Consider the following 26,601-nt stretch of genomic DNA (forward strand, 5'->3'; position numbering starts at 1 on the left):
CCCCTCATCCTGTCCCTGTTATAGTCAACCTTCACATGCCAGTACCTCCTAGCATGTCACGGACCTCTCTTTCCATCAATCACTGAAGTTACTATGGTAACACAAAGCTCTCAACGGTGTCTGCATCATTCAGCCAACATTCTCTTTTTCACAACTCATCTAAAGTCACTAAACAGTTTTAACTTCCAAGGTAATTTGACCTGACAAAAAAACAGAAGCGAAAAGTAAGTAAGGCCCGGCCTTGTGCAATATCTATGGCAATTATGATAAATGTTGAACCACAATGCTGATATCTAGGTTATTGTGCTACTTGTAACAAAAAGGAAATAGACACTGCTGATATCCATATTGTGCTATGTTACCCAGACTATGCTGTGATACCCATATAAAATAATAACTTTGTGTTTTGGGGTCTCTTCTGGGAAACATGATGTGCTGCTCCCATGCTTTGGACTTTCCATTGCAGATCCAAAGTCTGTCCCGTTTCTAAATATCTCTGCCCCTACAATTTGGTGCCTTTGTTGAGTGAGTATTTCATAAAACGTCATCCATTTAGATACAGCGTTACAAATGGCAACATTGTAACATGCATAATAATGCTACTTTCAACTTGAACTTTAAACCTTTAATTATAATTCTTACAGAGAGATCATGTGAGATATCTCAGACACTTCAGAGGTGAACACACTTTTGTGTGGTAATGGCAGTTTTACAATCGAAAATAAACTTCAATGGCCGCTCAGGGTAGATTCCTCTGCTTTAATGGTTGACAAAATGGAATCATCTGATCCTAAATTGGGATCCATGTTTGATTGACACAGATATTATGGGGTGTCACATTGCCCGTCATCCATCTTCCAGAAAGGTATCTGTGGCCTTGTCGTAAAACACCTCGGATGGAGGGGGTTACATTTACCCCTATGTCTGGGGAGAACGGGGCGGAACAGGGCTGGTGCTGGGGTCAGGGGTTAGTTTTAAGGCATTACATTAGGGACTTGTTTGGGCATGTGGTGCCCCCGTTGGTCTCTACAGGTCATCACTCTCCACCAGGCCTCCCGGCTGCAGGGGGCTGGAGTCGGGGAAGAAGGCTGCCTTCACGTCCAGTCCTCTCTCTGTCAGCGCTGCATAGCGACTCGTCGACGGACGCACCTTCTTAGGCTTGGGAGTGTTGGGCTGCTGCCACTGAGCTGAGGAGAGGAAAGAGGGAAGGTGACTAGGGTGGGTGAGAGCGCCAGTGGTGAGAGCGCGTGGTGAGGAGACAGATTCTCGCCACGCCACCTGGTAGGAGCGACCTGTCAGGTAGGACGCAATCCAAGCGTGGGCCGCGCCGGAGATGCCCAACTCGGAGAGGGTGGAGAGGAGGATCTGATGGTTCACAGTATCGAAGGCAGCCGATAGGTCTAGAAGGATGAGAGCAGAGGAGAGAGAGTTAGCTTTAGCAGTGCGGAGGGCCTCCGTGATACAGAGAAGAGCAGTCTCAGTTGAATGACTAGTCTTGAAACCAGACTGATTTGGATCAAGAAGGTCATTCTGAGAGAGATAGCGGGAGAGCTGGCCAAGGACGGCACGTTCAAGAGTTTTGGAGAGAAAAGAAAGAAGGGATACTGGTCTGTAGTTGTTGACATCGGAGGGATCGAGTGTAGGTTTTTTCAGAAGGGGTGCAACTCTCGCTCTCTTGAAGACAGAAGGGACGTAGCCAGCGGTCAGGGATGAGTTGATGAGCGAGGTGAGGTAAGGGAGAAGGTCTCCGGAAATGGTCTGGAGAAGAGAGGAGGGAATAGGGTCAAGCGGGCAGGTTGTTGGGCGGCCGGCCGTCACAAGACGCGAGATTTCATCTGGAGAGAGAGGGAGAAAGAGGTCAGAGCACAGGGTAGGGCAGTGTGAGCAGAACCAGCGGTGTTGTTTGACTTAGCAAACGAGGATCGGATGTCGTCGACCTTCTTTTCAAAATGGTTGACGGAAGTCATTTGCAGAGAGGGAGGAGGGGGGAGGGGGAGGAGGATTCAGGAGGGAGGAGAAGGTGTCAAAGAGCTTCCTAGGGTTAGAGGCAGATGCTTGGACTTTAGAGTGGTAGAAAGTGGCTTTAGCAGCAGAGACAGAAGAGGAAAATGTAGAGAGGAGGGAGTGAAAGGATGCCAGGTCCGCAGGGAGGCGGAGTTTTCCTCCATTTCCGCTCGGCTGCCCGGAGCCCTGTTCTGTGAGCTCGCAATGAGTCGTCGAGCCACGGAGCAGGAGGGGAGGACCGAGCCGGCCTGGAGGATAGGGGACATAGAGAATCAAGGGATGCAGAAAGGGAGGAGAGGAGGGTTGAGGAGGCAGAATCAGGAGATAGGTTGGAGAAGGTTTGAGCAGAGGGAAGAGATGATAGGATGGAAGAGGAGAGAGTAGCGGGGGAGAGAGAGCGAAGATTGGGACGGCGCGATACCATCCGAGTAGGGGCAGTGTGGGAAGTGTTGGATGAGAGCAAGAGGGAAAAGGATACAAGGTAGTGGTCGGAGACTTGGAGGGGAGTTGCAGTGAGGTTAGTGGAAGAACAGCATCTAGTAAAGATGAGGTCGAGCGTATTGCCTGCCTTGTGAGTAGAGGGGGAAGGTGAGAGGGTGAGGTCAAAAGAGGAGAGGAGTGGAAAGAAGGAGGCAGAGAGGATCTGTTGATCATTGTCTCTGATTGGGGATCATATTTAAGTAGCTATTTCCTCATTTGTGGGATCTTGTCTACAGTTAGTTGCCTGTGTGCACCCCAGTAGCGTCACGTTTTGTTTGTTTGTACTTGTTTGGTGAGTTTTGGTTAATTAAAATATGTGTAACTCTATGCACCCTGTGCCTTGGTCCAATCATTATGAGGATCGCAACACTGGGTGGTTGTTTGATTAGGTGTTCAGGAGTCTTATGGCTTGGGGGTGAAGCTATTTAGAAGCCTCTTGGACCTAGACTTGGCGCTCCGGTACCGCTTAACGTGTGGTAGCAGAGAGAACAGTCTATGACTAGGGTGGCTGAAGTCTTTGACCATTTTAGGGCCTTCCTCAGGCAGGATGCTCTCAATGGTGCAGCTGTAGAACCTTTTGTGTATCTGAAGTCACATGCTAAATCTTTTCAGTCTCTTGAGGGGGAATAGGTTTTGTTGTGCCCTCTTCATGAAATAGTGACATGTTCAGTATTTAAAATACAGAAATATTACCAACATTGTTTAACTATTGATAACATGCAACATTGAGATAAGCACTTAACGTAAATTATGTATTTGGATATTATAATGTTCTCGCTTAATTTTCACTGAAATATTGTTTGTCCTCAGTGATGTTGGCTCCCCTTATGAAGTGCAAAGACAAATTATAATTAATAAATGGCTTCACAATAATTTTAATCATTGTGGTACATAATTAAGTGTTTAAATTACATGTTTTTGAGAATCTTTAACACAACCAATTTAACATCAGACACAGTATTTGTCACCAACATCCACACATCTTTCTCACACACACAAAGGTTTTTGATTACGTTTTGATTATGGGAAGCCAAAGAGTTCGAGAGATGTTTTCCAATCTTGTTAGAAAAATTCCCTATTTCAACTGAGACTTACTGATCAATTTGATAAAAATGTGTGCACTCTGCTGGCCTACGTCCGAAAAAATATATCTAAACTTTTCCGGTTGAATGTGGATTCTGTCATACTTGTGCAGACAGAAAGTAGTGAGAAGAACATAAGCCAAAAACTAACAAGCCAGCTTAGATAACGAATCAGGATGAGCTCACCGCATACTCAAACTACTCCTGGCATTACATTCTGAATCAGTCAGTCTCTTCCTCCCAGAATGAGAGCACAGAAACATTTCCATCCACACTCCCTTGACAAGTGACTCAGTTTGGGGAATATACTGATAACGAGAGGTCTTTGAAGCACGTCAACACTTATCATACCAGCGTGTATATTGTAGGATTTGTTAGCGTTGATATACAGAACCAGTCAAAGGTTTGGACACATCTAATTATTCAATGGTTTGTCTTCATTTTTACTATTTTCTACATTGTAAAATAATAGTGAAAACATTACTATGAAATAACACATGGAATCATGTAGCAACCAAGAAATCCTGCGCTACAGACACTTATTTCGACAACATGGCTTGGTTTTTGCTCTGGCATGCACTCTCAACTGTTAGGCCTTTTAAATAGACAGGTGCGTGTGCTTTTCCAAATCATGTCCAATCAATTGAATTTACCACCAGTGGATGCCAATCGCTGCCGAAGGTGCTTCAACAAAGTATTGAGTAAACGGTCTGAATACTTATGTAAATGTCATATTTCAGGTTGTTTTAGAAAATATATAAATATACAATTCTAGAAACATGTTCTTGGTTTGTCATTATGGGGTATTTTGTGTAGATTGAAGGGGGGACAATTGAATCAATTTTATAAGGCTGTAACGTAACAAAATTTGGATTAAGTCTAGGGGTCTGAATATTTTCCAAATGCACTGTGGCCAAAAGTTTTGAGAATGACACAAATATTAATTTTCACAAAGTCTGCTGCCTCAGTTTGTGTTATGGCAATTTGCATATACTCAGATTGTTATGAAGAGTGATCAAATGAATTGCAATTAGTTGCGAAGTCCCTCTTTGCCATGCAAATGAACTGAATCCCCAAAAACATTTCCACTGCATTTCAGCCCTGCCACAAAGGACCAGCTGACATCATGTCAGTGATTATCTCGTTAACACAGGTGTGAATGTTGACGACAAGCCTGGAGATCACTCTGTCATGCTGATTGAGTTCGAATAACAGACTGGAAGCTTCAAACGGAAGATGATGCTTGGAATCATTGCTCTTCCTCTGTCAACCATGGTTACCTGCAAGGAAACACGTGCCGTCATCATTGCTTTGCACAAAAAGGGCTTCACAGGCAAGGATATTGCTGCCAGTAAGCTTGTACCTAAATCAACCATTTATTGGATCATCAAGAACTTCAAGGAGAGTGGTTCAATTGTTGTGAAGGCTTCAGGGCACCCAAGAAAGTCCAAGCGCCAGGACCGTCTCCTAAAGTTGATTCAGCTGCAGGATTCGGGGCACCACCAGTACAGAGCTTGCTCAGGAATGGCAGCAGGCAGGTGTGAGTACATCTGCACGCACAGTGAGGCAAAGACTTTTGGAGGATGGCCTGGTGTCAAGAAGGGCAGCAAAGAAGCCACTTCTCTCCAGGAAAAACATCAGGGACAGACTGATATTCTGCAACAGGTACAGGGATTGGACTGCTGAGGACTGGGGTAAAGTTATTTTCTCTGATGAATCCCCTTTCCGATTGTTTGGGGCATCCAGAAAAAATCTTGTCCGGAGAAGACAAGGTGAGCGCTACCAGCAGTCCTGTGTTATGTCAACAGTAAAGCATCCTGAGACCATTCATGTGTGGGGTTGCTTCTCAGCCAAGGGAGTGGGCTCACTCACAATTTTGCCTGAGAACACAGCCATGAATAAAGAATGGTACCAACACATCCTCCGAGTGAAGCTTCTCCCAACCATTCAGGAACAGTTTGGTGACTAACAATGCCTTTTCCAGCATGATGTAGCACCTTTCCATAAGGCAAAAGTGATAACTAAGTGGCTCGGGGAACAAAACATAGATTTTTTTTGGGGGGGGGGTCCATGGCCAGGAAACTCCCCAGACCTAAATCCCATTGAGAATTTGTGGTCAATCCTCAAGAGGCGGGTGGACAAACAAAAACCCACAAATTCTGACAAACTCCAAGCATTGATTATGCAAGAATGGGCTGCCATCAGTCAGGATGTGGCCCAGAATTTAATTGACAGCATGCCAGGGTGGATTGCAGAGGTCTTGAAAAAGAGGAGTCAACACTGCAAATAGACTCTTTGCATCAACTTCATGTAATTGTCAATAAAAGCCTTTGACACTTATGAAATGCTTGTAATTATACTTCAGTACTCCGTAGTAACATCTGACAAAAATAACTAAAGACACTGAAGCAGCAAACTTTGTGGAAATTAATATTTGTGTCATTCTCAGAAATTTTGGAAACTGTATATTGTTATATACAACCCAGGAATTTCAGCAGTGCGTTTTGGTTCAGTTGTTATCCGTTTTTAGCAGTTTGATAGCAGTTTTAAGAGTTAATTGTATTAACAAATGACAGGACAATGATATCAAAAGTGAGTATTGCATTTTGAAAAGGAGATTCTTCGATTGAATATGGAAGGTGATTTTGGTGCAATTAACAAGTGATTTTGTGTGTACTCATTCAATTGTGCTTAGAGATTTGGATCAAACCATTTTGATCTATTTTGATTTTGGTGCTTAGAGTTAAGAAAATGTACTACATACTTGTGAAAATTGCACCAAAGTGATTTTTAAAAACTATGTACAAAACACAGAGATCAGGTCACAATACAAAGGTAAACGCCTGGTTTTCACTTAAAATGGAGGTCAAACACAAGCCCCAACAGCCAAATACTACATTGAGTCTATATAACAATGCATGCCTTTATTACCAGGAGAATAGGTCCTTGCTGTGTCTGCTTTTCCCACAATGCAATCAACTCTAAGGTGGTGCTCTGTGAGGTAGGTGAGTCACGCAGTCTCTTGTCTGTATGTATGGTGATGCTCAGCTGGATAATGTCTAAAGGAGCTGACAGGGTCTCTCTGAGGTCACACTGGTATGATTCAACCAGATGATGGGTTGCCATGGAGATCACTTATTCCAATTTGTGAGCATGACTGGTGGACAGAAGGGGGTAGGTGGCCCGATGGGGGATACAGGGACAAAGAGTTGGATATTGAGATAAAGAGAATTGCTTGCTTTTTATCTGACTTGGCTCTGTTGGGTTCTATTTTCCCTCGCTCCCTCTCTCCTGTCAACTCTGACTGTCTGGTTCACTTTGCTCTCTGGTATCTAATGGTATTGGGTACTCTAACAGATTAATGAGGTGTCTGTTTAATCAATGAGCCTTGCTCTGGCATGACCGGGCCTTCCTACTGGAGAAGGAGGGTATCATTAGCTCTACTACAAACAGTGTAAATGTGTGTTTGTGTACAGAACATGTTGGTGAGGTGGGGGTGGATAAGTCTATTAGATACACTATATATTCATGACTGAGTGAGGCGGTGTAAATATCAGCAGATGTGACCAAGAGTGATAGTGTTTATGGATTGATACAAGGTCACAGACTCTGGAGCATACAGTAAATATTAATGTATGTATGCAAGAAGAAATAGAGAAAGTGTGTGTGTATACTGTGTATATATGGTGAGGAAGACTGCAGAAAGTGTGTCTGTGTTTGCAGGTGTCATTGGACTACAGGGCTGTGAAGGAGGAAAATGAGGTCATGATGTTTAGGATGATGATCTGAATACAAATGAAGCTTTGTCTCACACACACACACACACACACACAAACTGTCTCTCTCCATACAGTGCATAATACATTTCAGTCAACACCTAAAAAAATGTTGCTCAACAGTTTTCGTATTTGTATTTTCTTACATCTGTGTTTTTCCATCTGAGCGTGTAGCTCATAAGACGGGTCAAACATCAGCTTGTGATTTACCCTCTTCTTTACTCTCCTGTAACCCAGTCACTGAGGACCGCAAACAAATCCTGAACAACTTCCAAATGTTTCAAACCGTCCAGCTGTGTTTGTCCATTGTTTTTCACTGGTGACATTGAGCCGGGCTTCTGGACCTTGGATCAGGAGGAGAGTCAGACGGAGACAACCTTACGGCTCCAAAGAGGAACGTAGGATAAAAGGTTGAGGGTAGGGTTAGGGTTGAACCGGATGTGGACATGAAGCTAAAGTTAGGGTTAGGTAGCCTCGTCCCAAACCAGGCTTGACAAGACTTGATTTTGGAGGTATGGCAATGAGACTAGGGTTCGGCTTGAACTGGGATGTTGACATGAAGCTAGGGTAAGGGCTGACCTAGCCTATGTTTAACCCCTAGCTCAATCCTAACCCTAGCCTAGATTGTATCGTAATGTATATACTGTGGACAGGCTCTGGTTTGGTTTGTTTCAAATGTCTGTGGGTCCAGCTACCTGTGAGGGGCCACTGGCACTAGCTGTGAGATTTGTGAGTCTCGTGTTCCCCCATGTGGTTGAATTAATAAACACACTATAGAACAAATTTCGACCACCATGTGTGTACTGTGCCAATGACCCACTAACGTATACTCACGTTATGATAATTATATAGAGAGAAATACCAAATTGTTATCGATCTTAAACGACAACAGCGTTGCGTGAAAATGATCTTGGTAGCATAGCTAGCTATTAGATCACCTACACCAGGGGTGTAAAACTCACTCTATGGAGGGACTAGTGTGCTGTTTTTTTCCAATTTTCCTTTCAATGAAGACCTAGACAACTAGGTGAGGGGAACTCCTTACTAATCCGTGAGGAGGACCGAATGCCCACAGATATTTTTCCGTCCCTCTGTGGAGTTTGACACATGATCTACACAGACAGTGCAGGGAAGTGACTGTCTGTCTGCATGGGCTGCCTGGGTTTAGGGGAGTGGGTGCTCTGAGAGGTCAAGGGGGTTCAGTAGACCTTAAACCAGGCTTGCCCCTGAAGCCACTTGCCTATGTCATCTTTGATTTGCTCTGCGGGGGGTTTTGGTCTCCTGCAGGGCAGGGGCATTCCCAGGCTGTGCGTGGGGGCTCCAGGGGCATTGGCAGGGCTGTATCAAGGCTGCTGGCAGAGAGAGGCTGCAGGGTTGTTGTGGTGTCCAGGAACTAGCATGCTTGCTGCTCAGGCCACTGTGGCGTCCCTCGATGGAGGTACTGTTTGTTGGGCTCTTCTGTTCACATTTTCAAAACCAGATGAGCCTAGTGCCACACGAACTACTGTTAATTAAATACAGCTCTAATTTTCTGTTAACCTAATGCTAAATCAATCTCTCATGTTCTAGCTGACCATGTGGGCTTTTGTTGTGACGTCTCCAAAGGAAAGGAAGTGCAGAAGACGTTTAGGATTATCCTGAAGACTTGTGGAAACATTTCATACCTGGTCAATGCAGCTGGCACCAACAGGTGTGTGTGTGTGACTGAATGAATCAGTACTCGCATAGGTTAGTTTCATACCTTTAATACACCCATGGCAGTCTTAAGCAGGTGAGCTTGCATGCGTAAACGTTTTTTTTTTTTAAAGAACTCGTCCATATCCTCTGTGTGTGTGTGTGTGTGTGTGTGTGTGTGTGTGTGTGTGTGTGTGTGTGTGTGTGTGTGTGTGTGTGTGTGTGTGTTTGTGTGTGTGTGTGTGTGTGTGTGTGTGTGTGTGTGTGTGTGTGTGTGTGTGTGTGTGTGTGTGTGTGTGTGTGTGTGTGTGTGTGTGTGTGTGTGTGTGTGTGTGTGTGTGTGTGTGTGTGTGTGTGTGTGTGTATGCACCTCCCTGTCTGTGTGTGTTCAGGGATGGTCTGTTACTGTGGACCAGGCTAGAAGACATGGTGGCTATGCTTCATACCAACCTACTGGGAGCAGGTTGAGCTGCAAGGCAGCGCTACGGAGCATGCTCCACACTCAGGGAGGGGCCATTGTCAACATAGGTACTGTTACTGCATGTACAGCCCCTTGTCATTATTTGAAATATCAGATGCATTCAATGTTGCAGTTTGGCCACAAGGTGGAGGCTGTGGTCCAGGTAATAAACACAATTTCCCACTTCACTTTACCTTGAGTTAACCCAATTACTGTGTTCGTGTGATCTGTGTGTACTGTAGGCTCTGTGGTGGAGTTGAAGGGGAACGCAGGTCAGTGTGTGTACAGTGCCAGTAAAGCAGGTCTGGAGGGCTTCACTCGCTCTCTGGCCAAGGAGGTGGCCTCGCGAAACATCAGGGTTAACTTGCTGGCTCCAGGTGTGGAACTGTCTCTTCCTCCGTTCTTTACTGTTTCTCTCTTTCATCTGTCTGCTTATTCTCCTCAACTCCTAGCCTTTGCCCTAGTTTGTTTATGATTTTGTCATCTCTGTCATTGGCATGCTAAATTAGAAACAGTCTTGTACTGTACCTAGGATATTAGTTTCCACTGTTCTCTTGGCTCGAATTTAGTTCTGTCCTGATCCTGTCCCTCCTTTCTCTTCCGCTAGGTGTCATCGGGACAGACATGACAGCGGGGCTGGGGGAGTAGGTATGAACCATCTGTTTTTAAATATCTGCTTTTAATAAATATCTGCTTTTAATCAGATTTTTAATATCTGCTTTTCGTCTACTCAAGCTCATGTCTTGTTAACTGATTTTGGAGTGTATTTTTTTAAATTCTAATTCACCTTGCCTTTGAATGTGAGGAAATTAGTGCTGAGCATAATTACTTTAATTTCATTTAGTTCTTTTTTTTTCAACGCGCCGTTTCTCTAGAGAGAAATCAAATCATTCGCTAGAGAAATCAAGAGCTATGTAGGAGGCCGGGGTGAATGGAGTTGTAGGTTTCATTAAGCAAATATTCAACGTAGTTCACCGCAGAAATGTGGTAATTAACTACAATGACCATAATCCATTTCACCTGTTCTTACCGGCTCAGGTCAGAGACGCATACACTTTTACGCCTACTATACGTTTTGTTAGATGCACACAGACCGCATGAGAGAGGAATGTGCACAACGTCGAGGTTGATAGAGGCTGTTTGTGAAAGTAGGCCTTATCTACTTTGAAGAACTAGTCAAATGATTTCGTCAGACAGCTCTGCAGCATACTTTGGCAAACTAGCCTAGCTAAATAGGATGACTAAAGACAGTACAATATGGTATCTCATCTGTTATTTCCTCCAGTGGATAAACATTGTGTCTCACTGGAGAGTGCTAGTCCCCTCACCCAGCTGGTACTCACCAGTCACATACATTTACATGCCATTAGAAGCCTTCATGGATCTGCTGCTGTCTGCCATGTGAGCTGTAATCATGGTGTTATTTAACCTAAGATCAAGGTGGAGACAATTTAAACCTGAGATCAAGGTAAAATATAATCCAATAAGATTCTTCAATAAAGAATGGAATTTTCCCTGTGATGGATAATATGGCTGCTGAGTACATTGGTGTGGAATTGATTTTCCAGGGTCTCCTTACTCAACATAAACACGGTAACTCCAGACTTTGATTTTTTATTATCTTTCATAAACTAACATGATATCAGGAGAACATTCCATATACAGGCACAGATGGGCATATAAATCAAAAAGGTGTCCTATATGTTTGTGAGTGACTAGTCATGGCAGGATGAAACATGATCTGAACAGATACAGCAAGATATGCCCTTTTGGTAATACAGTAGTGAAAGAAAATATATAATTACTTATTTCAATACAATTCTGTGCATATATTCTCCCTTCTAAACAGTTTATAATTGTCAAAAATACTTGCTTGTCATGAGTGCCTCAGAAAAATATGGACAGATAGTGATTGAAATAGGCCCAAGTGATCTTTTAAGGCAATATAGTTTTAAAAAGTGTGATATTTTAATAGTCAGGATTATGTTTTGTCATTGAACATTAGAGAAGATACATAATTTGTCAAGTTTCTTGGGAAAGTAAATACAGAGGTTTTTTTTCATACAAAAATAAAGCAGACCATCTGTAGTGTGTAATCAAGCCACTGAAGCCATTTTTAGGACTGTCATGTGTTTGTGAAGATTTTAAACTGAAACATCAAAGGAAATAAATGATCTCCAGAATCTGTCATAACGGTCATTTTCTTCATCATTTCATCATCATCAACATAATCCATTGCTTTGTCATCTTCTCACACTGAATTCCATTCTGAAAAACTTGCTTTTGTCTGTCCTTGATGTCTCCCACTCGCGTATCACACAGTTCACAAGCGTTGAAGTGACTGTTGACACTGGGCTGAGACAGATCTTGTGGGCCTCCTGGCCCAGGATAACCCCTCATCCTGTCCCTGTTATAGTCAACCTTCACATGCCAGTACCTCCTAGCATGTCACGGACCTCTCTTTCCATCAATCACTGAAGTTACTATGGTAACACAAAGCTCTCAACGGTGTCTGCATCATTCAGCCAACATTCTCTTTTTCACAACTCATCTAAAGTCACTAAACAGTTTTAACTTCCAAGGTCATTTGACCTGACAAAAAAACAGAAGCGAAAAGTAAGTAAGGCCCGGCCTTGTGCAATATCTATGGAAATTATGATAAATGTTGAACCACAATGCTGATATCTAGGTTATTGTGCTACTTGTAACAAAAAGGAAATAGACACTGCTGATATCCATATTGTGCTATGTTACCCAGACTATGCTGTGATACCCATATAAAATAATAACTTAGTGTTTTGGGGTCTCTTCTGGGAAACATGATGTGCTGCTCCCATGCTTTGGACTTTCCATTGCAGATCCAAAGTCTGTCCCGTTTCTAAATATCTCTGCCCCTACAATTTGGTGCCTTTGTTGAGTGAGTATTTCATAAAACGTCATCCATTTAGATACAGCGTTACAAATGGCAACATTGTAACATGCATAATAATGCTACTTTCAACTTGAACTTTAAACCTTTAATTATAATTCTTACAGAGAGATCATGTGAGATATCTCAGACACTTCAGAGGTGAACACACTTTTGTGTGGTAATGGCAGTTTTACAATCGAAAATAAACTTCAATGGCCGCTCAGGGTAGATTCCTCTGCTTTAATGGTTGACAAAATGGAATCATCTGATCCTAAATTGGGATCCATGTTTGATTGACACAGATATTATGGGGTGTCACATTGCCCGTCATCCATCTTCCAGAAAGGTATCTGTGGCCTTGTCGTAAAACACCTCGGATGGAGGGGGTTACATTTACCCCTATGTCTGGGGAGAACGGGGCGGAACAGGGCTGGTGCTGGGGTCAGGGGTTAGTTTTAAGGCATTACATTAGGGACTTGTTTGGGCATGTGGTGCCCCCGTTGGTCTCTACAGGTCATCACTCTCCACCAGGCCTCCCGGCTGCAGGGGGCTGGAGTCGGGGAAGAAGGCTGCCTTCACGTCCAGTCCTCTCTCTGTCAGCGCTGCATAGCGACTCGTCGACGGACGCACCTTCTTAGGCTTGGGAGTGTTGGGCTGCTGCCACTGAGCTGAGGAGAGGAAAGAGGGGGAAGGAGTATATATTGATATAGATATAGATTTTTTTGCAGTTTACATTTGGTCCTGTGTGTTTGTCTGGGGACTTACTGTGGACGTCGAGTCGTGCAGTGCTGGACACAATGCCAGCCTCGTTCTTGGCAGACACGGTGTACCAGCCAGCATCCTCCTTCATGGCTGGTTGGATGATCATACACAGATAGCCACAGTTGTCCTGGTGCATGCTGGGGAAAAAATAATTCAACACACACCCTTAGGACCGAGTTTCACCGAATGTTGTCAGATCATCAATATCTTTATCTTTAAGCATCTCCAGTTTAGAGAGGCTGCTTACCAATGATATTGGTATTCTATTTGAATTCTATTGGATTTATGTAATACAAGCCATAGACGGTGAGTGGTAGTGCTGTCTTACCTTATCCTGTCTGTGTTGTGCGTGAAAGACTCATTCTCTTTCTTCCAAAAGATCTGTGGGTAGGGAACAGCCGACACACGGCACTCCAGACGCACCGGGTAACCCTCGGCAACACCAGTGTTCTGCAGCTTCTCGATGAACGAAGGGGCCTTGTGCATCTCTTTGGCTGGAGACGAGAGAGACCAAGGTCAATCATATCAAACTATGATGCATTGTGATTAGTACTACATTATTTGAATCAACAACTAAAAGTAGACAGTGTCTTTTATATCTGAGAAGACATCTGAAAAATGGTGACAATGTTTCAATGCTGTTCATCTGTCTATGCCTATACACATATGTACTGTATGGGTGTCTACCTGCTACAATGAGTTCCAGGTTGAAGGAGTTCTGTCCAGCGCGGTTGCTGGCGATGCAGGTGTAGATGCCTGCATCACGGCTGGACACGGGCTCGATGACCAGCGAGTGGACGCCATTCTCCCTCACCAGCATCTTGTGGGCGGAGTCAGGACGGATGGTCTGACCATTCAGCTGCCAGATCAGGTCTGGTGTGGGCAAGCCACTCACCTAAAGGGGGAACACAACAAACACTCAATAACTCATTCATCACATTGTGTTTATTTATACAATGTAATGTTTTGAATCTGGAGCTGGAACATGACAGTGTTTATTTGCAGGGTAAATGTGCTGGTATTTATTTGCATTGTGAGTACGGTATTATGGTGTGTCTCTGTCTGCAGTGTGAGATCAACAGTGTTTTATTGTCGTTTGTCTGGAGTCTCCCGGTCGCATGCATGTTTTCTCATGGGAACTGCCTGGCCTGTGAAAGGACCTGCCTCTCTTTTCAGCACCCGCTGCATGCCAGAGAAACCCTACACCTGCCCCTCCTTCAGTTGTGCACGGTAGAGCCCACCTATGTGTGTGCGTGTTTGTGTGTGTTTGTGCATGTTTCCGGCCTTGAGTGTAATAAGTGCTAGAAGTAGAATTAAGTAATTTGTTGTTGAACAAGTTCCTGTAGTCCATTTTGGGCATGGAAAGTTTGAAAACTACCAATAATTTTGAAGTAAATATCATTGACATTAAGAGCCCCAGGCCATTGGAGACTCACTCTGTTTATTTTTTGTATAAAAAGAGAGTCTTGTTATAGCGTGTGAATTCCGTGTATGGTGCTGTTAGGTTTTATTACAGGTTTGTAACATAGTTTTCTAATTGTCTGACTGCCGCAGGCTGCAGAGGAACGATTAGTGACCGAGGGAGAAACAGAGAAAAGGGAAGGCACCGAGAAAGAGAAAACAGAGGGAGGGAGAGTGTGGAGGGAGAAATAATGGCAGAAAGAGAGAGAGAATCCTCTTAATCCTAGCAAAATGACACTAGCATTTCCTCTCCTCACTCGCTCTGAGCCATTCATCATGGAAGAGGAGATGAAATATATAGCAGCAATTATTTCTTCTCCAGTATATGGAATGCATAGGGAGGATGCCTTTCTCAGGCCCACAGACACTCCTCATCACTGACACAGAGAGAATTCGAGGGTGGTTCTGCACTCCTTTCCTCCATTTTCTATGACTTACTATGTGCTCAACACCAGGGTTCATTTTGGAAAGTTGGAATGTTCCTTTTTTGAATTCTTAGAATCTGTAATACTTCCAGTAATTGGATCCAATAATTCCAGTAATTAAAAGCCTCACACTCTTCCCTAACCAACAGGCCAACAATGGTAGAATCCTAAAGGTGTAGCTGTAGTTTGAGGTCAAGAAGGGCTGTGTTCAGGGGCCGTGGTCTCACCTTGCAGTCCATCCGGCAGAGCCTACCCTCCTGGACGATGAGGTCACCAGGCGCCTGCAGGAAGTGGGGGCGGAAGTGACGCTCCTGGATGTTCTCGTTCTCATCACCACTGTCTCTGGACCGAGACCTAGGTCTGAGGGGGGAAGAGAGGGAGGGAGGAAGGAAGACAGAGAGAAGAAAAGAAAGAGCAGAGCAGAGGGAAGACAAAGGGTAAAAAGGAGAGAGATGAAGAGGGAGGGAGGCACTGATGGATATCTTAAAAAGCTTCACTCAGGCAGACCGGATATGAAAGCCTTATCTGGGAGTGGATCATATCAGGTTATTGGATTGTTGTGTGTGTGTGTGTGTGTGTTTGACAGTTCATATATTTGGGAGAGATATTTTATTGAAAAATCATTGCACAGATCAAGAACCAACAGGTGTTTCCACTCACTCACTATTCATCGAATATAAAAACGTCAACACAAAAAGTTTGATTTAATACTCTAATATCAACAGAAGTGTACTTAAACCCTGTATATGCCCATAACTCTTTTAATAGTTTATAAAAGCGGTATCTTAGGACAGATGTTCATACACCTGGTGTATTGACCACTTATTGTGAATGAGTGCGAGTCTGTACTTGCACAGTACTGATGCATTAAGGCAGTCCAGAAGCAAATAATAGCCAGCAAGAACACTGCCAACACATTTCTAAAGCCCATTATTAATTATTAGTAATAGCCAACAGTGTTTGTTTGTCCTTCTTCTCCCTGTGTCTGTCAGGCAAAATGACTGACAGCCATCGTGCCTGTCAGCCATCGTGCCTGTCAGCCATTGTGGCCTTACCTGCGGATGTGTCCAGGTGCAGAGCGCTGGCTCCTCCCCCTCTGGTTCACTGCCTGGACCATCATCCTTCCAGTACAGCTCACCCTCCCCTGAGAGAGAGAGAGAGGTTATCTCCACCCTGCTACCGCAAAAATACTTCCACCCTGCTAACATACAGCAGGTAAACCCAAGTATTTCCCATGACTGTGCCTCAAAACCAAATGTCTACCTGAACCACCACTCCACCCTGGACTTGAACAGCCTTTAAGACCAGGTCTGCCCACCTTTGTCTGGACCCTAAAGGGCACCACCTTCAACCGCAGCCCCAACACCTCACACAGGAGCAACAGCTCAACAGACACCCCGCCCAGACCAGCTGGACACCCCGCCCAGACCAGCTGGACACCCCGCCCAGACCAGCGGGACACCCTCCCAGACCAGCGGGACACCCCGCCCAGACCAGCTGGACACCCCGCCCAGACCAGCGGGACACCCTCCCAGACCAGCGGGACACTCTCCCAGACCAGCGAGACACCCCTCCCAGACCAGCGAGACACCCCTCCCAGACCAGCGAGACACCCTCCCAGACCAGCGAGACACTCTCCCAGACCAGCGAGACACCCCTCCCAGACCAGCGAGACACCCCTCCCAGACCAGCGAGACACCCCTCCCAGACCAGCGAGACACCCCTCCCAGACCAGCGAGACACCCCTCCCAGACACCCCTCCCAGACCAGCGAGACACCCCTCCCAGACCAGCGAGACACCCCTCCCAGACCAGCGAGACACCCCTCCCAGACCAGTGGCAAATTTGGTAGAGCAGACCTAACTCACTCTATTAAATTAATCAAAACAAGAAAATGTTACATTTGGCTATTCAAAAGGAAATGATTTCAACAGAGAAAAATGTCCTCCTGTGTGCTACCTATATCCCCCCACTAGAATCCCCATACTTTAATGAAGACAGCTTCTCCATCCTATAGGTTCTGGAAATGATTCATTTCTCCCTAACACCCTCAGCACACAGGGACAAACACCTACCTGGGGGTGACAGTATTCCCTCCCCCATATGCCCCCCTAGGCACAACTACGACAACATAACCAACAAAAACAGGTCACAACTCCTGCAGCTCTGTCACACACTGGGTATGTGCATAGTCAATGGTAGGCTTCGAGGGGACTCCTACGGTAGGTACACCTATAGCTCATCTCTTGGCAGTAGTACTCTAGACTACTTTTTCACGAACCTCAACCCAGAGTCTCTCAGAGTGTTCAATCAGCCCACTGACACCCCTATCAGACCACAGCAAAATCACTGTCCACTTGAACAGAGCAATACTCAATAATGAGGCATCAAAGCCAAAGGAACAAAATAATATTAAGAAATGCTATAGATGGAAGGAAAGTAGTGTGGAAACCTACCAAATACAATTAGGCAACAACAAATTCAATCCCTTTTAGACAACTTCCTGGAGAAAACATTTCACTGTAATAGTGAAGGCGTAAACTTGGAAGCAAAAAACCTAAACAGTATATTTGACATCTCAGCTTCCCTGTCAAATCTAAACATGTCAAACAGAAAACCGAAGAAAAGTAACAAGGACAAATGGTTTGATGAAGAATGCAAAAACCTATGAAAGAAATTGAGAAACCTATTCAAACAAAAAGAGACCCAGAAAATCTGAGCCTACGCCGTCTCTAAGGTGAATCACTAAAACAATACAGAAATACACTCAGGAAAAAGAAGGAACGGTACGTCAGAAATAAGCTCAATGTAATTGAAGAATCCATAGACTCTAACAACACTAAACAAACAACAACACAAAGAGCTATCTATCCAAAATGGAGATGTATGGATAAACCACTTCTCCAATCTTTTTGGCTCTATAACAAAGAGCAAACAGCAAAAACATATACACTACCGGTCCAAAGTTTTATAACACCTACTCATTCAAGGGTTTTATCTTTATATTTACTATTTTCTACATTTTAGAATAATAGTGAAGACATCAAAGTTTTGAAATAACACAAATGGAATCATGTAGTAACCAAAAAAGTGTTAAACAAATCTAAATATATTTTATATTTGCGATTCTTCAAATAGCCACCATTTGCCTTGATGACAGCTTTACACACTCTTGGCAAACACCAAATTGAGACAAATAGATTCTGCAAAAATATCCTCCGTGTACCACGAAAAACACCAAATAATGCATACAGAGCAGAATGAAGCCGATACCCGCTAATGATCAGAATCCAGAAAAGAGCCGTTAAATTCTACAACCACCGAAAAGAAAGCGATTCCCAAACCTTCCATAAGAAAGCCATCACCGACAGAGAGATGAACCTGGAGAAGAGTCCCCTAAGCAAGCTGGTCCTGGGGCTCTGTTCACAACACAAACAGAGCCCCAGGACAGCAACAGAATTGGACCCAACCAAATCATGAGAAAACAAAAAGATAATTACTTGACACACTGGAAAGAACAAAAAAAACAGAGCAAACTAGAATGCTATTTGGCTCTAAACAGACGACACAGTGGCAGAATACCTGACCACTGGTACTGACCCAAACCTAAGGAATGCTTGACTATGTACAGACTCAGTGAGCATAGTCTTGCTATTGAGAAAGGCCGCCATAGGCAGACATGGCTCTCAAGAGAACACTGCCCACAAAATTAGATGGAAACTAAGCTGCACTTCCTAACCTCCTGCCAAATGTAAGACCATATTAGAGAAACATATTTCCCTCAGATTACACAGATCCACAAAGAATTAGAAAACAAACACAATTTTGATAAACACTCATATCTATTGGGTGAAATACCACAGTGTGTCATCACAGCAAGATTTGTGACCTGTTGCCACAAGAAAAGTGAAACCAGTGAAAAACGAACACCATTTTAAATACAACCCATATTTATGTTTATTTATTTTCCCTTTTGTACTTTAACTATATGCACATATGACATTTGAAATGTCTTTATTCTTTTGGAACTTTTGTGAGTGTAATGTTTGCTGATAATTTTACATTACATTACATTTAAGTCATTTAGCAGACGCTCTTATCCAGAGCGACTTACAAATTGGTGCGTTCACCTTAAGACATCCAGTGGAACAGCCACTTTACAATAGTGCATCTAAATCTTTTAAGGGGGTGAGAAGGATTACTTTATCCTATCCTAGGTATTCCTGAAAGAGTTTAAATTTTAAATTTAAATAAATTTTAGTTTATTTCAATTTAGTTTATTATCTACTTCACTTGCTTTGGCAATGTTTCCCATGCCAATAGAGCCCTTGAATTAATTGAGAGAGAGAGGGAGCAAGAGTGCGATATAGAGAGATGTTTGCTTGACGTTTATGACTGTTCATACTCAACTAAAACCCATGTCAGAGAGGAAGTACAGAGAAGAACAGTGTGTTAGTTGGCCAGTCTGTTGGAAAGGCAGCGGTACGTGAACTCTCGACCCTCATGAAGGCTTTAGTGATTTCATGTCTCACCTGACGCCCGCTTCCCCAGCTGGCTGGAGACCCTTTTCTTCTCCATTATTATGGAACTAATGACTGCTAACAGTAACAGCACCACTGACTGGTCCTGACAATGTGTGTTCATAGATACAGTATGTCCCCTGTGTACAGCAGTTTGGTGTGAATGTGTGTGCAGGGTTTTCTATATGGGGTATGAGTCAGTCAGGTCCTGTGTGTGTTGGGTGGGTCAGGTGTTCTCACCTCAGGGTTACCAGCCATAATGGTGTAGTTGCCGTCATCGTCCAATGAGGTGGCGGCGGTGTGGAGGTTGCAGGTCCCGTCAGCGTCGCGGCTGATCCTGTAGTGTTCACTCCTCTTAGAGATCTGCTTCCCATCCTTAAACCAGTAGATCTATAGTGGACAGGATAGACACAACACAGAGTTACACAATGACCTGCTTCCCATCCTTAAACCAGTAGATCTATAGTGGACAGGGTATACACAACACAGAGTTACACAATGACCTATAGGAGCAGAGAGAAAAGAGTATATTATTATATTATACTGCAATCCCCCCTCTATCGGCCCTCTCTTTTTCTCTCTTCCGTTCATCTGATGCCTGTCATCACCCAGTCATGACAGAAGCCCTATGAGCTAGGGATAGGCAGTGGTGGACTCAGATGTTAGTACACCAAGCCTGGCCCTTATAGCAAATCACTGTACATGTACCTCAACCTACTACCAACAACACTACACATCCTCAACTCCCAATTATCAGAACAATACTGTATGTTGGTACATTAAACATTTACACCATATAACAATACACCCTGAATAAAGTGACAGTAATATTGACATTAAGAACGGCTGATCAGTGTGACCTCTGACCTTTGGCTTGGGGTCTCCAATGACCTTGCAGGAGAAGGTGACGGGCATGCCCTCGAACACCTTGTAGTGTTTGAGCTTGCTGTCGAAGAAGGGCACCACCCCGGTGCCGGTGGCATCCTCGTCATGCTGCACATCCTCGTCAGACTCCTCCACTGGAGAGCGCTCCAGACGGAACTCGATCTCACTGATCAGGCGCTGCTCGAAGCTGGACACCTTGTACTCCTGCAGAGCCCACAGAGAAGAAGCAGGGTTAATGCTGGGTGATGGAGCTCAAAGAGCATCAACACAACTACAGGAAGAGACGGAAATCAGAGGAACTGGATCACAGAAAGAACTGATGAACAAGAAGCACACTCCGCCACGAGCATTTTGTGTCACTCATGCATGAATTCATTGATTTATTAATTCTTTCATTCATTCAAGCACAACAATTCCTTTTTCTCACAAATATCCAGTTTCTCCCTATTCCCTCTCAACTATATCTCCATTCCTCCCCTCTGTCTATTCCTCTCGCTCTCTCAATTCCTCCTTCAGTCTCAATCTCTCACCATCCTGGCTCGGGCTGTCGAGGCAGAAGCAACATCTGGAGAGTAGTGTGAATTTCCTGACAGATAATTACATGCCCAAGACACAGCTGCAGGAGTCTCTCTCTCTCTTCGTCTCTCTCTCTCTCTCCCGCCCTTAAATTCTTGTTATTGTTTTCTAGGTTTTTCGTTCACTCGCTCATGCACGTACACAAACGAGATGTATAGGACATGTAACACACACACACAGCAACAGGTTCATCTCATAGTTATAATGACAGTGAACCATGTTCATATTAGTATCTCATGTCAGGGTGGTGTTGGGAACAAACTCATGCATGCTCCGATATTTGATTAACATATCAAAAGTGACCTTAAGTGAAATTAATCAACATGTACATTAAAGTCCCAGTGCATTTGAATTTCTTGTTTTATTTACATTTCCACACTGAGGTTGGAATAATACTGTTATAGTTCATAAATAGACCAATAAGAAATAGGGTTCCAAACCTCTCTTCCAATAACAGCTAGTTTTCAGTCTTTACTAAGAAGCTATTTTTGTTTCTATTTTAATTCATTTTGTACAATGTTAATAGAAAATCACAATAAGGTACTTAATTGTTCCCCAGAAATAACTTGATATTTAGATTTTTTTAAACGTTGCATTGGACCTTTATAAAAGTGCCAGACATGTACAGTGACAAAGCCTTGGACATGCTTACTCGCTTTTTCATGAAGAGCATTGGTCAGTAATTGGGTACAGTCAGCACTGGCTGAAGACTACAGCTGGTCAAAAGCTCTGTAACCACCACAATGACCATAACAGAACCATGAATGAACCTGCTTAATCAGCTTTTTGTCAAATGTATGTACACTACTTTTCGAAAGATTGGGGTCACTTCGAAATGTCCTTGTTTTTGAAAGAAAAGCACATTTTTTTGTCCATTAAAATAACATCAAATGGATCAGAAATACAGTGTAGACTAGAATGTTGTAAGTGACTATTGTAGCATGAAACGGCAGATTTTTTAGTGGAAAATCTACATAGGCATACAGAGGCCCATTATCAGCAACCATCACTCCTGTGTTCCAATGGCACGTTGTGTTAGCTAATCCAAGTTTATAATTTTAAAAGGCTAATTGATGATTAGAAAACCCTTTCGCAATTATGTTAGCACAGCTGAAAACTGTTGTCCTGATTTAAAGAAGCAATAAAACTGGCCTTCTTTAGACTAGTTGAGTATCTGTAGCATCATCATTTGTGGGTTCGATTACAGGCTCAAAATGTCCAGAAACAAAGACATTTCTTCTGAAACTCGTCAGTCTATTCTTGTTCTGAGAAATGAAGGCTATTCCATGTGAGAAATTGCCCAAAAACTGAAGATCTCGTACAACGTTGTGTACTACTCCCTTCACAAAACAGCGCAAACTGGCTCTGACCAGAATAGAAAGAGGAGTGGGAGGCCCCGGTGCACAACTGAGCAAGAGGGCAAGTACATTAGAGTGTCTAGTTGTGAGGCCTCTGTTTCTCAAAGTCCTCAACTGGCAGCTTCATTAAATAATACCCGCAAAACACCAGTCTCAATGTCAACAGTGAAGAGGCAACTCCGGGATGCTGGCCTTCTAGGCAGAGTTCCTCTGTCCTGTGTCCGTGTTCTTTTACCCATCTTAATCTTTTCTTAGAAGGCCTAGAAGGCCAGGACAGTTTTATTGCTTCTTTAATCAGGACAACAGTTTTCATCTGTGTTTTCTAATGATCAATTAGCCTTTTAAAATTATAAACTTGGATTAGCTAACAAACGTGCCATTGGAACACGAGTGATAGTTGCTGATAATGGGCCTATGTAGATATTCCATTTAAAAAAATAGTCATTTACAACATTAACAATGTTTACACTATTTCTGATCAATTTTATGTTGTTTTAATGGACAAAGAGCTTGCTTTTCTTTCAAAAACAAGGACATTTCTAAGTGACCCCAAACTTTTGAGCAAAAATAAGTTATCCTTATCAGTTCATTCCCAGGTTTCAAGGTCGGATCCTGCTACAGTCAGAGGGTGTGTGAACACATCTAATATCATTATTATCAGTGTGGCTTTGTTGAACGGCTTAAGATTGGGGAGTGACCACACACAGTGAGTCAGAAAACGAGCAAAGAGAAGGAAGGAGAGAAAGAGGCTTGAATAACCTTTTGAGGGACAGATTCTATGTCAGATGAACTGGAATCCTGTGAAGAGAAAAGAACAGAGGTGTGGTCTCTGTGTTACTGTATGATGTCATGTCCTGAGGTCCAACCGCACACCAAAACATGTGTATATTTACCTGCATTCACACTAAAGAGTGTAACAGCACGATCAGTCTTATACAATATATTAACAATATGACTGTAACCACCATTTCCACAAAACACACACATTTCCATATAATTTGCTCTGAATTGGAACGTGCAATTGTGGCTTTTATTCTCAGGCAAACTCACAGCCTCAGGCAGAGTGGTGGCCAGACAAATCTATCAGACAGGGAACCAGGTTCAGTCCCATGGGCCTCCAGGCAGCCAGAGCCCAACATCACTACAGGATAGCAGCCTAGAACAGCCTGACCTAAAGACCACCGCCACTGTCTGCAGCTATGAGAGGACAACCCCTGTGCAGCTCACTTCTAGAGTCTGTTTACTTTGCAGTGAGACTTGGCTTTAGTCAATGAAACAAATCTGTGTGTGTTCTGTACTGAGGTTTTGTGTTTAGTAAATCTTTAAGACTAAATTTGTAAGTTAATATTTCCAGTTATAGTCTATATTTTATACTTCATCACATTGGTGTGTGACTGCAAACTATGACTGAATCTGTAGCTGAATATGGGCCATACACATGCAATAATACAGTGAGCTAAGGTGTAGCACACAGATGGTCTTCCTTGGCGTGCCTGCAGTAGCAGCAGCGTACCTGTGTAACTGGCTCCTCATCCTGCTGCTGTGTGTTTAGTACTGTGGATGCGTTGTCTGCCCCCAGCAGCCTGCGAGCCATCTTCTCCTCATAGGTTAACCTCTGAAAGCACCGATTAATGGGTCAGCTGGGGTTAGTGTGTCAGTCGCAACAGCAACACACACTCATTACAAATATTAAGACATGGTCTTCTGGAGATAAATGGTTGTTAATGAAACTATTAACACTATGAAATGGATGACATGGAAAAATATTTTTAGGACTCAAAAAAGCTGCTTGTCTGTGATCATATCTGTAGTATAGTTACGCTATGTAGTATGTATGTCTGTGATCATATCTGTAGTATAGTTACGCTATGTAGTATGTATGTCTGTGGTCATATCTGTAGTATAATTACGCTATGTAGTATGTATGTCTGTGATCATATCTGTAGTATAGTTACGCTATGTAGTATGTATGTCTGTGGTCATATCTGTAGTATAGTTACGCTATGTAGTATGTATGTCTGTGATCATATCTGTAGTATAATTACGCTATGTAGTATGTATGTCTGTGATCATATCTGTGGTATAGTTACGCTATGTAGTATGTATGTCTGTGGTCATATCTGTAGTATAGTTACGCTATGTAGTATGTATGTCTGTGGTATAGTTACGCTATGTAGTATGTATGTCTGTGGTCATATCTGTAGTATAGTTACGCTATGTAGTATGTATGTCTGTGGTCATATCTGTAGTATAATTACGCTATGTAGTATGTATGTCTGTGATCATATCTGTAGTATAGTTACGCTATGTAGTATGTATGTCTGTGGTCATATCTGTAGTATAGTTACGCTATGTAGTATGTATGTCTGTGATCATATCTGTAGTATAATTACGCTATGTAGTATGTATGTCTGTGATCATATCTGTGGTATAGTTACGCTATGTAGTATGTATGTCTGTGGTCATATCTGTAGTATAGTTACGCTATGTAGTATGTATGTCTGTGGTATAGTTACGCTATGTAGTATGTATGTCTGTGGTCATATCTGTAGTATAGTTACGCTATGTAGTATGTATGTCTGTAGTATAATTACGCTATGTAGTATGTATGTCTGTAGTATAGTTATGCTATGTTGTCTGTAGTATAATTACGCTATGTAGTATGTATGTCTGTGGTCATATCTGTAGTATAATTACGCTATGTAGTATGTATGTCTGTGATCATATCTGTAGTATAGTTACGCTATGTAGTATGTATGTCTGTAGTATAGTTATGCTATGTTGTATGTATGTCTGTAGTATAATTACGCTATGTAGTATGTATGTCTGTAGTATAGTTAGTCGCTCTGGATAAGAGCGTCTGCTAAATGACTTAAATGTAAATGTAAATGTATGTCTGTAGTATAATTACGCTATGTAGTATGTATGTCTGTGGTCATATCTGTAGTATAATTACGCTATGTAGTATGTATGTCTGTGGTATAGTTACGCTATGTAGTATGTATGTCTGTGGTCATATCTGTAGTATAATTACGCTATGTAGTATGTATGTCTGTAGTATATTTATGCTATGTTGTATGTATGTCTGTAGTATAATTACGCTATGTAGTATGTATGTCTGTGGTATAGTTACGCTATGTAGTATGTGTGTCTGTGATCATATCTGTAATATAGTTACGGTATGTAGTATGTATGTCTGTGGTATAGTTACGCTATGTAGTATGTATGTCTGTAGTATAGTTATGCTATGTAGTATGTATGTCTGATCATATCTGTGGTATAGTTACACTATGTAGTATGTGTGTCTGTAGTATAGTTATGCTATGTAGTATGTATGTCTGATCATATCTGTGGTATAGTTACACTATGTAGTATGTGTGTCTGTAGTATAGTTATGCTATGTAGTATGTCTGTGATCATATCTGTAGTATAGTTACACTATGTAGTATGTGTGTCTGTAGTATAGTTATGCTATGTAGTATGTATGTCTGATCATATCTGTGGTATAGTTATGCTATGTAGTATGTATGTCTGTGGTATAGTTACGCTATGTAGTATGTATGTCTGTGGTCATATCTGTAGTATAGTTACACTATGTAGTATGTATGTCTGTGATCATATCTGAGGTATAGTTACGCTATGTAGTATGATTGAATGGTTGGAAATGAAATAGGATTGACATTTGACTTGATGGAGTGATTGTATTAATGAATGTTACAAAACAGCTTCATTCCCTAGTTACCTACAAACACACAGTCATCTACAATGTTGTGAAGGCAATCAGTAACACACACACACACCTGTTGTCCGTTGCTCATGCGCTCCTCCTTGAATCGTAGCTTCCTTTCCAGGTCCTGAATGACAGCATCCTTGGTTCCCTGGATGTCAGAGTCTGAGGCCAGGCGTGGGGTTCCTCTGGACTGTTTCCGGGGAAAAGCACTGCTGACAGAACACAACAACAGACCAGGGGGTTAGAACATGGCATCCCAGACCATTAAACCCACTTTACACTATAGCGGCTGGTGTGTCGTTCTACAGTAGATCATGATATATCATCTGTTGTTTGTGTGTGTGTTGGACTGACTGTGATTTATTTGAAGCTGTGATAGTCAGAATAAGCCCCTTCTCCTTCTCCTCTCTCGTTCCCTCTCTCTCTCTCTCTCTCTCTCTCTTATCTGTCCAACTCAAGCATTCTACACAGGGTCCTCTTATCTCTCTCCCCTGCTGC

The 26,601-nt window shown here is 42.9% G+C and overlaps 1 protein-coding gene and 1 pseudogene across 6 annotated transcripts in view; one reads left to right on the forward strand and one right to left on the reverse strand.

The window, feature by feature from the left end:
• The first annotated feature begins 6,198 nt into the window (after nucleotides 1–6,198).
• On the forward strand, nucleotides 6,199–10,154 carry LOC115108749 (carbonyl reductase family member 4-like; annotated as a pseudogene).
• Nucleotides 10,155–11,074: 920 nt separating this feature from the next.
• LOC115108515 (palladin-like) overlaps nucleotides 11,075–26,601 on the reverse strand; it is a 138,592-nt gene continuing 123,065 nt past the window's right edge. For 2 of the 6 annotated variants that reach the window (XM_029632942.2, XM_029632940.2), the window contains 11 exons: nucleotides 26,174–26,315; nucleotides 23,887–23,988; nucleotides 23,133–23,171; nucleotides 20,422–20,643; nucleotides 19,795–19,944; nucleotides 16,091–16,179; nucleotides 15,263–15,395; nucleotides 13,837–14,044; nucleotides 13,478–13,643; nucleotides 13,153–13,286; nucleotides 11,075–13,055 (listed from right to left, as the gene is read on the reverse strand). In XM_029632942.2, the coding sequence (XP_029488802.2) occupies nucleotides 12,895–13,055; nucleotides 13,153–13,286; nucleotides 13,478–13,643; nucleotides 13,837–14,044; nucleotides 15,263–15,395; nucleotides 16,091–16,179; nucleotides 19,795–19,944; nucleotides 20,422–20,643; nucleotides 23,133–23,171; nucleotides 23,887–23,988; nucleotides 26,174–26,315 (1,546 nt within the window). In that variant the 3' untranslated portion in view covers nucleotides 11,075–12,894. The remainder of the gene's footprint in view (nucleotides 13,056–13,152; nucleotides 13,287–13,477; nucleotides 13,644–13,836; nucleotides 14,045–15,262; nucleotides 15,396–16,090; nucleotides 16,180–19,794; nucleotides 19,945–20,421; nucleotides 20,644–23,132; nucleotides 23,172–23,886; nucleotides 23,989–26,173; nucleotides 26,316–26,601) is intronic. The other 4 variants (XM_029632941.2, XM_029632945.2, XM_029632943.2 and 1 more) reach the window with 4 other exon arrangements.

The sequence above is a fragment of the Oncorhynchus nerka genome, linkage group LG24, assembly GCF_034236695.1.
Source record: "Oncorhynchus nerka isolate Pitt River linkage group LG24, Oner_Uvic_2.0, whole genome shotgun sequence".
Classification (NCBI taxonomy): Eukaryota; Metazoa; Chordata; class Actinopteri; order Salmoniformes; family Salmonidae; genus Oncorhynchus; species Oncorhynchus nerka.